Raw genomic sequence first — 15677 nt, forward strand, 5'->3', positions numbered from 1 at the left:
CCCACAGCAGCCACCGTCCCCCGGACGCGTCTCCTGTGGCGATTCTTTACCGGCCTCCTCAGGCGTCTCCTGGGCAGTCTCCTGCGATGCCTGCTGTGCCGTGTTCTGCGGCGCCTCCTGGGTGGCCTCATGAACTGCCTCCTGCGAGCAGTGTCCGCCGCACGGCGCCTGGCTCACCTCCACCGGCGGCTGCTTCCCTTCGGTCGGTGGCTGGCCCCCCTCAGCCGGCGGTTGCGCGCCCCCTCGGCCGGCGGCGCCACCGGCTTTTCGGCCACCCTCAGCCTCCATCACCGCCTCCGCCTCAGTCGTTGCCCGCCTTCGCGTTCTCAGCCCGTCGGCAGCTGCTCCGTCTCACTGGGCTGCTCGCCCGCGGTCTGCTCCGCCGCTGCAACGCTGCTCTGCCGCTCCAACCGTCCCAGGCAGTTCTGGATGCTCATGATGACGTCCTTTCGTGATGTCCGCACCTCGTCGTCGCCGCCAGTCTCCACATCGTCCAGCTTGATGAGCTCCCGCGTCAGCATCTCGTCGAGGAATATGTACTTGCTTCTCGCCCTTCGTGCCAGTGAAGGCGTCCACCTGGCTCGCCAGCTGGGCCACATCGTCCCGCACGGTCCCGATCCTTTCCATCGCTCGCTCCTTGGGCGTCTTCGCCGGCGGCGGCGGCGGCGGTCGCTCCTTCTCCGGCTCAGGCTGCGGCTGCGGCTTGGGCTGCGGCGCCGTGGCCGGCCGCGGGCTTGGGCGCCGTCTGGGGCGGGCGCCGCGCGTCACCACCGCGCTCCACGTGCACAGGGATCGGAATTTGTTCGGCGGCCGGCGGCCAGCCGCGCCCGAACGCCGCAGCCGCCTGGAACGGCCGCGGCTCCGACGAGAACGGCCTTCGGCGACGAGTTGAAGTAGTTGGGCTTGTGCTGCGGCCGCGCCGCCTCATCGCGCTGCGCCGCCGCCGCCGGCGCCATGTTGAGCGGCGGAACGCGCGACGCCGCCTGCGCCTCCTCGCCGCCCGGCTGCGGCGGGCAGCTGCGCGCGCGCAAGTCCCGCTGCGGCTCCTCCTCACCGAGCAGCTGCGTCACGGGCGTGTCCAGCGTCTCGCGCCGCGTGTAGCGCTTTTGTTGACGCGGCGAGCGCGCCCGCCGCCGGCGCGGGCGCGGGCGCCGCCGCCGCCGCCGCCGGGGCCCCGGCGTCGACATCGTCGCGCTCGATCTGGATCGGGATGATACGCTCGCGGTGATCGGGCGCCGGCCCGGCCGAGGCGGCGGCCCGAGGTGGCGGCCGGGCGCGCCTCGGCCGGCGCCGGCTCGCCCGAGGTGCGGCGCTCCCGCTGGAAGGGGCGAGGCGCGAACACGCCCGGCCGCAGCGCGTCGAAGCTGCGGAACTTGGGCCGGGCGCGGCCGCGCATCTCCTCCATCTCCGGGTCGGGGCCCTGCAACGTCGGAGAGGCGCGGTTACGGCGGCGGAACGGGATGACCGGCGCTGAGACGGCGCGGGGAGACGTCACAGCGCGAGACACGCAGCCGAAGCTGTACGCAGAACAGGCTGACATTGTGAATGACTCGGGTGAAAGTACACCGTAAATACTATTTTGCAGCCCACTTAGTCAGGCTATCAGCTGCGGTACGAGGACGGAAACGAAATCCGATACTTAATTTTAAGTTGACAATTTTTTGTTTCAAACAGCTGTCAGCCGTTTACATAAATTTGTCAGTGGCTTATCACTTGTCATATTAATCAGGGTGGTCGCGGAAAGCGCTCAGAAAACCGTCAACACTTGCGCCCGCAACAACCACTCCCCACCAAAGGTAGCTGACCCCGTTAGGTCACTTCCTTGACTTAAAGCAGACGGTTCGGGATGTATTACCCTCGGGATCCACCATCCACTCGTTTTTCCCACATTTTTGGCTCTGAGGTCGGCGCAGACACGCACGAGCCGGGCCGGAGACCACTCACAGATCACCGCGACCGCTCACAGATCATCCGGATCCTCCGCAGGTCAATGACAAGGTGACGAGCGGATCACGAACGTCCCTCACGGGTCACGAACGCCCGTCACGAGTCACGGAGACCCAGTCACGGTTCTCGGGAATGCCGGCCGGGCCGGTTGGGGCGGACGCGCGCTGTCCGAGCGCAGCACCTGCCGCAGCGGCGGCCTCTGCCCACCAGCGGCAGCGCCAACTGAGCTCGGCGGTCGTGACTCAGGAGCACCGCCGCCGCCGCCGCCAGGCCTGGCCAGCCCCGGCAGCGACGGAGGCGCGCCGCCAGCCGCCCACGCAAGCCGGCGCAACGGGACCAACAGATCGACGCGATGTCGGCACCTGGCTGGCGGCCACCGAGGACGCCGATGACGGCCACCGACCGCTGACCGCGGGGCCCGAGGATGGCGACGCGGGGCCGGGGGATCGAGCACGGTGGAGGTCAGGGTGCGCTCAAGGGCGCGCTCGCTGATGTTGGCAATCGCGGTACATTCCAGTTCCACGAGCGGCACGGTCCCAATGGACCCCTAGCGGGCTGGAAGCATTTCGCCATGCCATGACATTGCCTTTCCCCTCGGTCATCGATATTTCAAGGAAAGCACAGGGTATATTGTTTTGAATAGTTTTCGCCGACAAGGTTAACTCTAGGTGCAGGAGTGTCCGTGGGACTTCGCAAAAGGTAAGGGCGCAACCCAAAATTTGACAATGAAAAACAAATTATGACGCTCAAATGGGCTCAACTTCTTGAGTGGCATAAAACAACATCGCGTGTTCGGGGCACGAGCCGGCAGCGCCATCCCCCCCCCCCCTCGCGTACGCCCCTGACTGAGCGTCATGCAAACATAGACATCATCGGAGATCACGCGTGGCTGAACGGGGACGCACTGGGGACGCACTGGGGACCCACTGTTGAACCTGCCGAGAAAAGACAGAACGACGAGCGACTGAACCAGGTGGAGCCAGCAATGTTTAGCGATTAAAGGTAAAATCCCAATAATTGCAATCTAAGTTGATGGACCCGATAGTTGGTGTCGTCACCGCCAGATCTGCCAAACCACGATATCCACAAGGGAAACCGGGAGAGCCTACCAACGACAAACGCGTGCAGCGCTGCAACTTTTGTTCAGATATGTTCTGAGTGTTTACCACACGCCCTTGCCTGTAGCCGGGCGCCGCACCTCCTGCCAACACTAACAGGGCGCCGCCCCGGTCAGCCATTCAGACCGCCGGGGGCGCTGGGCCGGCGTGGGTCGCACGCGAGCGCCCGAGAAACGAGCGGGCGTGCCCGCCGACGGCCGAGACGACTGGGCGTGCCCAAACATGGCGCCCGGCGGCGGTGTCAGGAGAGGTTAGAATCGCGCGGCAGTGAACGGAGGGGCGACACTGCGCACCGGTCATGGTGTATGCGCGCCGGCGAATCACAGCAAATTTCGCCATTACAGACCCTGGGGACCTGCTGCTGGGAAATGCCGCCGCCGTCGACATCGTCCGACGCATCAATACGACATGAAATAATGATCTCCCCACGGAACGATGGACGTTACGACACAAACCCTATACACGCGAGACTCATTTCAAAAATCAACTAAAACGCGCTACAGAGGGCCGGGCTTCTCATCAGCCGAGGTCGCCGTTCTCACGCCCTGGCTGGTGTTGACGCCAGCCTCGGTGGAGACGCCCCTCCGACCTCTGACAAATTCCGCGCACCTGTGGCTCCATCACGCAACTGCGTACCTGAGGGTCTGGCGAGGCTATCGCAGGTGTCTGGGAGGCAGAGCGCGTGCCGCTGCATCGCTCTGTCCTGCCGCCCTACCCCTGGGTTACAGAGCAGGCGCCGTTTTCGAAAGTGCAGGGCAAGGAAAACAGACATCAGGACGGTTGGAGGGGGGCGCGAAGACCACGGAGGCAACGATGGGAGATAAGGAAATGGGTGGAAGATGGAGACCAGCCGCAAGACGAGCAGGAAACTAGATCAAAGTCCAAAGAAGGCGGATAGCGGGGTGAAGAACGACGCAGACACAATGTGAGAAGCGGAGAGCGAGAACAACGGAATTGAAGAGAAAGGCCAAAAGGGGCAGGGGGTCCCCAGGTGCGTGCACGGTGGCGAGCCGTCGCAGCGTACCAACCATGCAGAAGCCGTGGGCTCTGTGAGCGAACGCCACTGACATCTCGATCGGCCCGATTCGAACTTGGCACACACGCTCGCCGGCACAGGTCGCCGAATCAAAGGTCATGTGACGTCACGGTTCGGGAGTGTACCGGCTGGTGTGGGCGAGCGGTGGGCGTGCCGCGTCTGGAATCCACGATAAGGCTGAAGTTCGCGATGGAAAGATTTGGCCGGGGTTTTGTGCCAATGAGGTGACCAAAAGCTAGAAGTCACGCGCGTAAATAGCAGTGGGAAGAGAACGCACCTGTCGCTACTGAAGCTCCTTCAATTCCATTAGTTGAACAATAAAAGATGCTCGACGACGTCAGCGTCCACACCCAATTTTACCGGAGGTCATCCACAAGACCGTGATCTCTCACACAAACGCTGCGGAGGGGTGCGCACCTTGGCAAAGGTCAGCGGGTCGCATTGTCGTCCCCCCTCCCCCATCCAAATCACCTGAAAGGCGGCGAGCCACCAACTCCCCGCCCCCAGTCAGCTGACTACGCCAGGTTCGTATCCAGCGTTTTCCTCAAGAGAGGGCGGGGGGAGGGGGCGGGGGGTGAGGTAAATGACCAACTCCGTCCTAACTCTGTGCAAATTCAAGCACCGGGTGAAACCCCCTTCGCTGAGCGGGAAGGGGGACTGGCTCCCAAGGTACTCTTCTTGGCTACGTGCCTGGACCACGCTGACCTTGGGTAGTGGGGTTGCTGACGGGGGGGGGGGGGCTGGCGCGAATCGATAGTGCCAATGCACTGTCGCCAGGCATGGCCAGAGGTCAAACAGCGAGCAGCCAGTCTCGTCGACTGTGTTGTTCCGCCCGATGCCGACTGAATCAATACGCCCGGAGAATGCTTCGCTCGACTACAAGATTATTGTTGACTACGACTCGAAACACTTGAGAAGACGAAAGCGGGAGCGAACCAACGGCTCTTCAGGACGTGCATCGTCTCGCAGTTCGCGCACGTATCTTGCGCGGCACGGGGACCATCACAATTACGGTACCAGCACAACCCCGTCGGAGCAACCGGCTCTGCGCGCCCCAATCTTTATCTGGAACATAATCACGTCTGAATCCGCCAATTCATCCCGTCATCACACTATTTACCACTGCATGTCACGATTCGAATTGAGTCCAGCAGCCTGCAATCCTTTACGGCTGCCTTTTGAACTTCTGGCCTTAAAATAGTCACACGGTGGTGTCCGTAACCCTCAGGTGCATAATTAGTATGATTTGGCCATCTTTTAAATCATCTTTTGGGTATGCTCGGTATGCCTCTCGCGCACGCTGTTGGGCGCACGCGGTAGGGAGACACACAGACCCCAGATGCTACGCTCGTCCGGTCGGCCCGGACACTTTCTTGTCCAGGTAAAACAAAACTCGGTTTGCCGGCCTACAAATTCCTGGGACTACAAAGTCAGGACCCCACCGACCCCAACGTCGGGGACGTCCGTGGTTTCGCAACCGTCTCCGAGGATGTAATTTTGCGAAATGAGTTGGGGGCGGGCTAAACAATCAAAAAAAATATGTCAACCCCTGAAATAGCAAAAGCACGATTTATTCCTGGATTTGGCCCTCTGTCAAAAATGGGGGAGGGGCTGAACCCCGAGAGGGCAGGGACTGAGGCCACAATAAAAAGAAAACTAAACCCCTGCCCTCCTCTTCCCCCTGATCATCCACCCATGCGCAGCATTACACCTAGCGTTGCCAGCCTGTCCGATTCATGTCATGTGCCTGGGCAATCTGGTGAAAACGAAGGACATGGTACAGAACAGACCACTGAAGGACCAGACCAGATGCAATACGGTGAGCAGCAAGAGGACGAGTCTACTTACCATAGACATCCCTCCACGTGAAAATCCTGTTCCCCAACCCGGAGCACGCGCGTCTTGGTCGAAAAACATGTCCGCTTCTCGTCCCCAGTTATTCTTCATTCGGTCAAAGAAATCACTATCACCACTACCGTCTCTGTAGTCTCCAGCACGAGAATGACCCTCCATCGCCGCACAGACCCGTTATAACCGGCGCAGGAAACTGCGAGAGCTCACGCGGCAGCACCACAAACCTCCACTCCGCTCGACCCGACTCGCGTGCTCTGGAGGGTTCGACCCAATCGGAGCGCCGGAAGACGTAGCGTCATTGCCTGTGACGTCACGGAATGGTGCGCATGGTTTGGGATGGTTTGCTGCCGCGTTCCACACCAGAGATGAACATTTGACGTCGGAGTCGAATCACAGCGTGGTTGCATGCCTAAAAAGGCACCCCTCGTTGGACAGGTCGTAGAATTTATTTCTGCGTTTCTTTTTTGAAAACTTTTCGTAGCAGACGCAGTGGGCTACCGTCCCCGGAAACAAATGCTAGTCGTACCGCTGCCCAGGGCGGGGGCAATTGAGTAAAGTTTTCAGTGGAGCTGAAGGAGCTCCAAGCCATGGTGCTGGAACGATTTCGAAGTGTGTGTGGGGGGGGGGGGGAGGAAACCAAAGACAACTTCTAAGCCAGCCTTCCCTCATTTTTTCCTTCCGAGTTCCCGCCACTTTAGTGCAGCGGGTGTTGTTTTGTTGAATTGCTAGCTGAGATGATCGGCGTTGCACGGGAAATGAAAAGGATATACTGCAATGCGGGAACGCGGCCAAAATTTGCTACGACGGGGGGGGGGGGCAGGAGCGGCACCATCGAGAAGATGAGGGACGCGTCCCACCATCATCGGAAAGGAGGGGCCAGACCGTCCCTCTATTACAGCAATCTTCTCAGCAGGCGAGACAAAAATACACAGATTTTACTAATGGGCTCCTGTCCCCAACTCTTACTACAATGAAATTCCCTAGCATCGGTAGGAGTACATTGCTATAAATACTCATGTACGATGCCGCCAGGCATGGGTGTCGATTTCTCAAAATGAATGGGAGGCTGAGTGTTGGAAGTCGGCATAAGAGGACTGATACAAAATTGTCTAGGATGTCATCCGCTTCTGATCCGATTTGTATTACATATATATATATATATATATATATATATATATATATATATATATATATTTATATATATATATATATATATATATATATATATATATACAATCACTCTACATTTAGTACCTGCTTTTAAAGCTCATGTTCGTAGCCACGGCAATCAGGTATGAACACCTGGCAGCTCGAACCAGTTCCTCATGTACGCACCTGGTTTGTGAAGCTAAAGGGGTGCACTTGCACCACGCCAGGATACTGAAAAGTGAAATATTTGCGTAACCCACCACGTGTGCTTGGATGACTAGTGATGTGCCCATGGATGTTTTCAAAATAGCAGAGTATAGATGCAATAATAGAGTATAAATATAAATGATATATACAAGGCTACCGCAACCAGTCGACATCCTCCACTTGAGCACACCAAAATATCATCGATAAAGCGTGGGACACTTCAGTTTATGTCAAACAAAACAATGGCATTCCCTACACATAATTTCAGAGTATAGCTCTCACCTTTCCCCGAAATACGCTCAGACAATTACCCTCCTGTTGAGAAGGCCCTTTCCCCGCTCGTTTTAAAGCACACAGTATGCGGGGCAGCTGCACCTCTGGGGAACACTGTTCCAAGCGGTTGTGCTTTTTAACGGAAAGCGACCCTCAGCCACTTCAGTTCAAACATGCGGCGAATGAAACTCCCGTCAGTAACAGCGTTGCTAGTTGAGTTGGCTTTTCAGTAACTTTTGTCATTATATTTGTGTGCGCGTTCCATGCTCAGTGAGCTTACCGGCTTAGGCCAAACCAGCAGTTTATAGTGACCCCAGTCGGACTCCAGACGGGCAGACTGGATGAGCAGCAACAGATTGCCCAGCAAGGCCCAGATCGCCCTTACAGCATTTGTTTGATGGGCAGCAGCCCGGCCTGGCCTGGCGGCCTGCCCGCGGCCTAGCCGGGCACCAGCTGGGCACATGATGGTAAAATATCAGAGTATCAGTATGGCCTGGGCACGTGCTGAGCTCCAGCTGGGACCTTGCCCTAACCCCATCTGGTTGACACGCTGTATACTAGCTAGGTACAAGTCAGTGCCAGGATCGGGCCCAGTAAGAAACCTTGCACAGCAGAGCAGAGTGCATGGAGGGTGTAATGCATTCGAAGCAGTGAAATGGTTGACGTAATATCGTTTTTGAATTGGATAAGCCCAAAATCTAAACTTATTGATTTATGCTCACGATTTGAACCTTAACGCCACCTGGCCGAAGCACAGGTCGTTCAAAGTGAGAAGTTAGCCTCTCACACTGCGCTGTTTCAGTTTGGACACAGCTTCTGCCCTAACCGTGCTTATCAAACAGTCTGAACCCAAAAAGTTTTTTAGCTGAAAATGCCATACAATAGAAGAGAACGTACTCAGTGCTTCGTCGACTTTGTCAAGACCGCTTTGGCTGAGGTCAGATTGCTTTGCAAGAACTTAACCAATAGTTTTCACTGCATTTTAGAGAGTAAACCTGACATACTGGTTTGCTATTCCGAAAACGGAATTCAATGATACTCGCTTCCGAATAACAATCATGACGTTTTTGGCTGCATTTGCTGGCAATGCCATCGTTTGCTGGTGCCCACAAAAACCTGGCTGGTCTTACAATCGGGCTTTTAACACCATCTGCTTATAAAAAGAGCCTCCAAAGGCGCAAAAATTCCAAGTTGAATTATTTCGGCCACAACAGAAATGAAGCAGCTCTTTGAGCAGCCTTCTGTCTCGCCTTCATCCTACTCTATGATCAGAAGTTGCACCAAACTGCGGTTATGACTTCGTGGCATTTTATCTAAGCAATGTATCATTTCCTTTTAAAGGGTGCGATGTTCATCTTACAAAATATTCTATCAGCTACCCCATTTAACGGTTTACGAGCTAGTAGGGCTAAGGCGATTTTCAAACATACTTGAACTTTGAAAGTAGATAACGTAGGGTTATTATCGACAATACAAAATAATGGAAAACGATTTTCTAAGGAAAGAAAGCGAAATTTGCACAGCCTAAATTCATGGTAACTTAATTTTTGAAAAGGGGTCACAAGTACCCCTTCACTTTCATCAGTCGGGCACGGATCAAAAACCCACTCTACGTATAACAGCACGCAACTTTCTATGTGTTTTGTTTAGCCCATTACGTTGTAACAAACTGCTCATGTAATCCGAAGACCGCGTTTCATCTATTTGTTCTCTTTTCAAGCCTCCAAAATATTATTCCTGGTGATGCGGAGGCTGCGTATGCCAATACTCCGCATGCGTCCTGGGGCAGTGCCACTGGAGAGGTGAAGAAGCAACCATCCGCTTGCCATTTAACAAGGGGCAAATATGTCCTTCCTGTCCGTTCCTCGCAATGTCCCTCCTGTCCGTTCTTCCCAACGTCCCTCCTGTCCTTTCTTCGCAATGTCCCTCCTGTCCGTTCTTCGCAATGCCCCTCCTGTCCTTTCTTCGCAACGTCCCTCCTGTCCGTTCTTCGCAACGTCCCCCCTGTCCGTTCTTCGCAATGTCCTTCCTGTCCGTTCTTCGCGATGTCCCTCCTGTCCGCTCTTCGCAATGCCCCTCCTGTCCGTTCTTCGCACGTCCCTCCTGTCCGTTCTTCGCACGTCCCTCCTGTCCGTTCTTCGCACGTCCCTCCTGTCCGTTCTTCGCACGTCCCTCCTGTCCGTTCTTCGCACGTCCCTCCTGTCCGTTCTTCGCACGTCCCTCCTGTCCGTTCTTCGCAGTGTCCCCCCTGTCCGTTCTTCGCAATGTCCCTCATGTCCGTTCTTCGCAATGTCCCTCCTGTCCGTTCTTTGCAATGTCCCTCCTGTCCGTTCTCCGCAACGTTCCTCATGCCCCTTCTTCGCAATAACCCTCATATCCGTTCCTCGCCATTCCCTGCAAAGGGAACCCACCCAAGAAGTCGTCAACCTGCTGTATCTTCCCATGACCCTACTCGCCAGTTCAGCCGCAGCTAAGCGCAGGTTCAGCGCGCAACAGCTGCTGAAAATTTGTTTCGCTTGATGGTGACGCAAAAGGGGATCAACGCAGCACCCGCGAGTCACGAGCAGCGCTTTCGCCTGGAATGAGTGGATCCAGGTCATGCCGCAGCCGCTCATGCCTGCGCAAGTGCGGCGCGTGAGAGAACGATTGGCTGCACTCAGGACCGCACCGCCAATGGTGATGAAGCAGACCTGGAGGGAGTATGTGACTTCAGTGATCTGCAAACAGCATGTCGTTCGGATACTGTTATCGCCGGTGTATAATGAGCCAACTTTGCTCTCTCAATACGCCTCGATAAAAAGCTTTTTGAATCGGGCAGCCAAGCAATGACGCAACTTGGGGTAAATACACGAAAAAAACACCCCGCAAGGCAATTGGCACCGGACATCTCACGTCTATACACTGCTATGGCCAACTAGCCTGGATGGTAGTGCGCAGTGCTGAGAAGCTGCGATACTCAAGATAATCCCGCCAGCTTGGAGCGCGCGATGCCATTCCGAGTTAGGAGGGGAGAGATAGCCATTTTGATTAGTTCCTTCTGACGAACATTCACAAGGCCGGCGCTGCATTTTCTGTAATTTCCGGTTTTTCTGTAAGTTACGGTTTTTCTGAAAGTTACGGTTCTCAGTCCCTGCCCCGCGGCGCGGTGTCGCGCAATAGGACAACGAACGAACCTAGCACCGATCTTTTAGGAGAAAGCCAGTTATTAGGCGCTTTATTTATCACCCATTCTTTTCTATCATTCCAGTGTCGTGATGGTTTTACGACCTCGTCACCCTGTCAAAAATTGGTGGCGCCACCACGCCAGAGCCGGTCGCTTTAGGTAACCCGTGCATACTTTGAGACCCTCGACACCCACAATATCCAATGTCGCGTTTCACCACAGCGCGTGCCGGTTAACAAGACTAATAATTTATTATCCAACGTCAAACCCCGAAAAAACAACAATATAAAAAACGGTAACCCGAGTATCGCCAAGATGTCCTCGTCACAGGTCGGTCCAACTGCCGGCGGCTGTCAGAACTGTCCGACAGCTACATGCTAGCATCAACAATGCTAAAGACACACCAACACGTCAGTGTGTCAGCTGGGCAAATGTGCCGGGGCTTTGTTTTGACACCCCGCCGCCAGATGGGGGTGAGATCATCGCTCTGCTGGTGCTGGTCTGTAAGTCATGCCTGCAATGCTAGCTGACGCTGTTGGGGAAGCGTCAGTTATCCAACTAGGAGAAGCCAAACCGTGGAGAGAGCTCTGAACATACCAGGTGTTATCATTCCCAGACGATGACGGACTCTGGTGAGAACGATAACTCGCCAGCCAGGTCAATCGAAAACAAAAGATCTCATTTCGAGGAGCAATTCACCTTGAACGGCTTACACACTCGAGCTCCGTCCACATCGACGGCATCCGTTCGGCACCAAGTTCACAGACATGCAAGCTAACTGCGACACAGACGGGCCGGTGGAAGGGGGTAACCCAGGGAGCGAGCTAACCGCGACACAGAATGATGGAAGGGAGTCACCCATGGGGCGAGCTAACAGCGACACGGAATAGTGGAAGGGAGTCACCCATGGAACGAGCTAACCGCGACACGGAGTGGTGGAAGGGAGTCACCTATGGAGCGAGCTAACCACGACACGAAATGGTGGGAGGGAGTCACCCATGGAGCGAGCTAACCGCGACACGGAATGGTGGAAGGGAGTCACCCATGGCGCGAGTTAACCACGACACGGAATGGTGGGAGGGAGTCAACCACGGAGCGAGCTAACTGCGACACGGAATGGTGGAAGGGAGTTATCCATCGAATGTAGAACAGCTCCAAAAGCAGTCCTATGGTACGCAACGAACGCGATGACGACTGCAGGTTCAGGCATCTCAGTATACAAAGGCACCCTTCAGAAATTAAGCCACATAACAGAGTCGCAGTAAACACCCACGAACGTCATGCACTCGACAGACACTGAAACGCCATGGCTGGTGGTTATGCGAGTAAAATACATGGATGACATAACAGGTAAAACGCTTTACGGGCGGAATGAGCTTTGGCGACCCCAAACACAGACTAACAAGCTCCTTTTAAACCTCAATAGACGAAACATGCGACACAGGCTGTGCAGCAGGACATTGCATTCTATGGAATGAGCGGCTAGCTCCGATGAGACCGTTTGACGTGGCACATGAGACCGGACCGACAACTTGAGCGGCGTCCCGGACATCCTCGTTTGCACTTGATACAGCCGGCGACCTTCGGTCGGTAGCGGCGCGGTGCCAGCGATCACATTTGGCTCCAGGCGCCGCCACAACTCGCGCTAACAATAGACATCGACCCGGTCCGAGGCCGGGCGCAGAAGGCACCTCCGCTGTCTGGCGCACTTGGAAGACGACGCATTACGTCACACCCGCAGATAAAGATATGTTATCAAAGCTCGCGTGCGGTGCAAAGCCGCAGGTACTCCGTTAAAACTCCTTTCCGCTTGACAGGCGGCGGTTACCCGCCCACGCATCACTGCAAAGCCGATCGCGACAAGACATCGCGCATCGTCCAACAGCCAGCGGCCGAGGGACAGTGCATAAAACGCTGACACGGCGGTGGTCAAAGTCAGGGATTGGACGGGCAAGGCCGCTGACCGACGCCGCTCCTCGCGCCGCGCGCTGCCCCGCGTCCGAGAGAGGAGCGCGTCAGACCTCCGCCGCCAGAGTCCGGCGGCCTCACGAGCCGGGCCGGACGCCGGACTCGGCGGCCGAGACCGTCCGCGTGGGCGCCGCGTCGGTCCGCGTGGCGGGCGGGTCCGTCTGGCGGCCGCCGCCCGAGTGTGCTGGCGGCGAGGGCCGGCCGGCCCCGGCCGGTGACGCCCCCAGCTCGCCCTCGAACCTCTGCCGCATCTGCTCCAGCTGGCGGGCGGAACGGAGCGCGGTCACGGAGCGAGCGCCACCGCGCGGCGGACAGAGCAGCGGGTCGGGTCGGGTGGCGTGCCCAGCAAAACAGCAGACTCCTGCAGCCCTCAACAGCCAACGCGTGGGTGAAGAAGAATCAAACAGTAAAAAAGAACATACAAATGCGTTATATCAATGCCGCGAGATGCACCTGAAGTCCGTTTTCCGTTCAAGAGTTTTGCCTTACGCCTTGTTGATGAGTTTAATTTCGGTAACCTGCCGAAATTATCTTCTTACAATGTGCTCGTGACTAGAAAACCATAACACGATAACACAGACCACAACACCAGACTATAATATATTGATAAAAAACGCATCACAGCCGGACAACGTTATTAAGCCAGGTCAGTGACCATCATCGGAGTCGCTTTCGCAGCAGTGTGAGCCGCAATGTGCTATAAAGGCGTTATCTCCTGCTTCAGGGGAACACAAGGACCAAACCTGCACTACCACTTCCTAGCCTGCACCCCCAGCCTGCATGAGAGGGGACAGGGTCACGTCCCGCCGCCAATGTGTCGTGGCCCGCGACCTTGACCTCATCCCGCTGCGCGAGGGCAGTTCCGGAGGCACTGAGAGACAGGGCGGCGCAGCGCACCCCAGCGCGGCCCAGGTGCGCTCCGGACCTGGCAGAACGCCAGTCCCCTACCGTGCTGCACCTGCATCGATGTCGCCCAGGGGCGCGGGGCTATCCCCCATCTCAATGACCGGCTTCACAAGATAAGGGACCTCAGCCGCTGCTTGAGTGCTTTCGATGTGTCACACTACGCGTCACGGAGGCCGCGTCAGCTTGAGAGGTTTGCACGTGGTCACGGTTTTTCCCCTGTGAGCCCCGATTGGTGCGACTGATTTGGGCCACGGCTGAGCGTGACTTCTAGACGCCTCAGTTACGTAATGAGGCCTTCCAGGCAGTTCTGAGACATCACGTGACCCGTCACAGGCGACAATGGTAGTCCCGGCGTGATCTTGCCAACACTAACAGATGCGGCACATTCAGAACATGGCCATTTACGTTTTTTTTCCGGGTGACGGCGTTGCAGCGCTGTGACCCGATGTAGCGTCACAACGCCAAGGCCTGTTAGACTGTCAATGGGCCTATGCTAAAGCCAAAAATCTACAGGGCAGTGTCAGAGTACAATAGAGCAGCTGCGAACAACCAGGATATGATATAAAACGAGAGAATGATGCCATGTGCTAAGACCTCATTGCTAAACCTCATTGTCCGGTGCGGTCTAATCGCCTTGTGTGTGACCCAGCGCGGCCTGGCGGCTGACCTGAGAGGCGAAGGTGCGTTCGGCGGAAGCCAGCTGGCGCTGCAGCGCCTCGACGGCCGCCTGGTGCTGGCGCTGCAGCTGACCCAGCTCCGAGCTCAGCTGATCCGCCTGCGGCAGCCGCACACTGGGGTCACGGGGCGCCAGCAGGTCACAGGTCAAGGTCGGGTCACAAGCCACGACCACGGGGGACGACAAGGCTTGCTTCCACATCAATGGGATTTATTCTGCACTTTACAGGCAGCCACCATACTGAATGAAACCGTCAATGTTTTGACATTTACATCATTGAGGTTCTGAGTACAACTGTATGCCATATTTCGGCGTCCATGCTGCAGCCGAAACTCATCGGCGTCCAACAAATCAGTTCAAACAACGCCAAAACTAACTAGCTACAGATAACCATACTGGTCTTGTCGTCATCTCTGATTGCAATAAACGGAAAACGCGAATTGCAAACAAACGAGTCCTGAGTGCGAGCTCCTGCGGTGGTCACCTGGCGTGTCTTGCCGCCGGTCTCCAGCGACAGCAGCGCCACCTGGGCCTGCAGCTGCAGCTCCGCCGCGCGGGCCGATCCCTGCGCCGGCGGCGCCGCCTGGTGTCGGGGCGAGCCGGGCTCCGGCTGCGGGGCGCGCCCGTGGTGGGGTCAGATGACCACAGCGCGCCGGCGTACTCACGGACAGGTGAGCACCGAGAGTGCGACACAGTGCGCCTTGAAATCCCTGTTGCCACGATAGCCTGAGCAAGGCTGCCCGGCCATCTCAAACGTCAAATGTCGCCGGGTATCAGGCAACTCATGCCACCCAGCACGCCACAACCTCAAACACCTGACCCGCCGACACCGCTAACACCTGAACCCCCCCCCCCCCCCCCCCCCCCCCGACACTTCAGCCACCTGCCTCGCCGACACCTCCACCACCTGGCCAGCCTCACACCCAGCAACAGCCTCCTCATCTCCCTTTCATTCTCCCACCAGTTCCCGGCCCTGTATGCCCTCCATTCCAGAGCGTCATTTCGCTCGCGAATGCCGCGCTACAATGTGCTTGCTGTCGGAGTCGCGACGTTTGTTCTTTGCTCTCGTCCGTACAGCTTTCTTCCGTGTCTCCATCCCCAACCTCCTCCCCCACGCGCAGCCTCTCCAACCTACCTTCGTCTCCTGCACGTCAATTCTCTCCTGGCCCATCCTCGTCCCCTGCACCTCGCTCCATTCTCAACCCACCCTCGTCTCCTGTGCCTCACCTCTCTCCCGACCCACCTCATCTCCCGCTCGTCGCTCCTCTCCCGACTCACCTCCCGCCCGTGCTGAGAGTCGGCCTCCTCCGACAAGGCCGGCTTCTCCGGTCGGCGGGCAGTCGGCGAGGCTCTTGCCGACCCGGCGCCGTCCTGGGAGGA

General features: G+C 56.9%; 1 protein-coding gene across 1 annotated transcript; it reads right to left on the minus strand.

The window, feature by feature from the left end:
* Window positions 1-326: 326 nt before the first annotated feature.
* LOC119113469 (uncharacterized) lies at window positions 327-6192 on the minus strand. The gene is made up of 3 exons (XM_037237779.1): window positions 5950-6192; window positions 1290-1420; window positions 327-576 (listed from the first exon to the last, which is right to left on the minus strand). Exons 1-3 carry the CDS (start codon window positions 6112-6114, stop codon window positions 327-329), a joined length of 546 nt encoding a protein of 181 aa, XP_037093674.1. The 5' UTR covers window positions 6115-6192.
* Window positions 6193-15677: the final 9485 nt, after the last annotated feature.

Source organism: Pollicipes pollicipes, unplaced genomic scaffold, assembly GCF_011947565.3.
Source record: "Pollicipes pollicipes isolate AB1234 unplaced genomic scaffold, Ppol_2.1 Scaffold_7262;HRSCAF=8765_pilon_pilon_pilon, whole genome shotgun sequence".
Classification (NCBI taxonomy): Eukaryota; Metazoa; Arthropoda; class Thecostraca; order Pollicipedomorpha; family Pollicipedidae; genus Pollicipes; species Pollicipes pollicipes.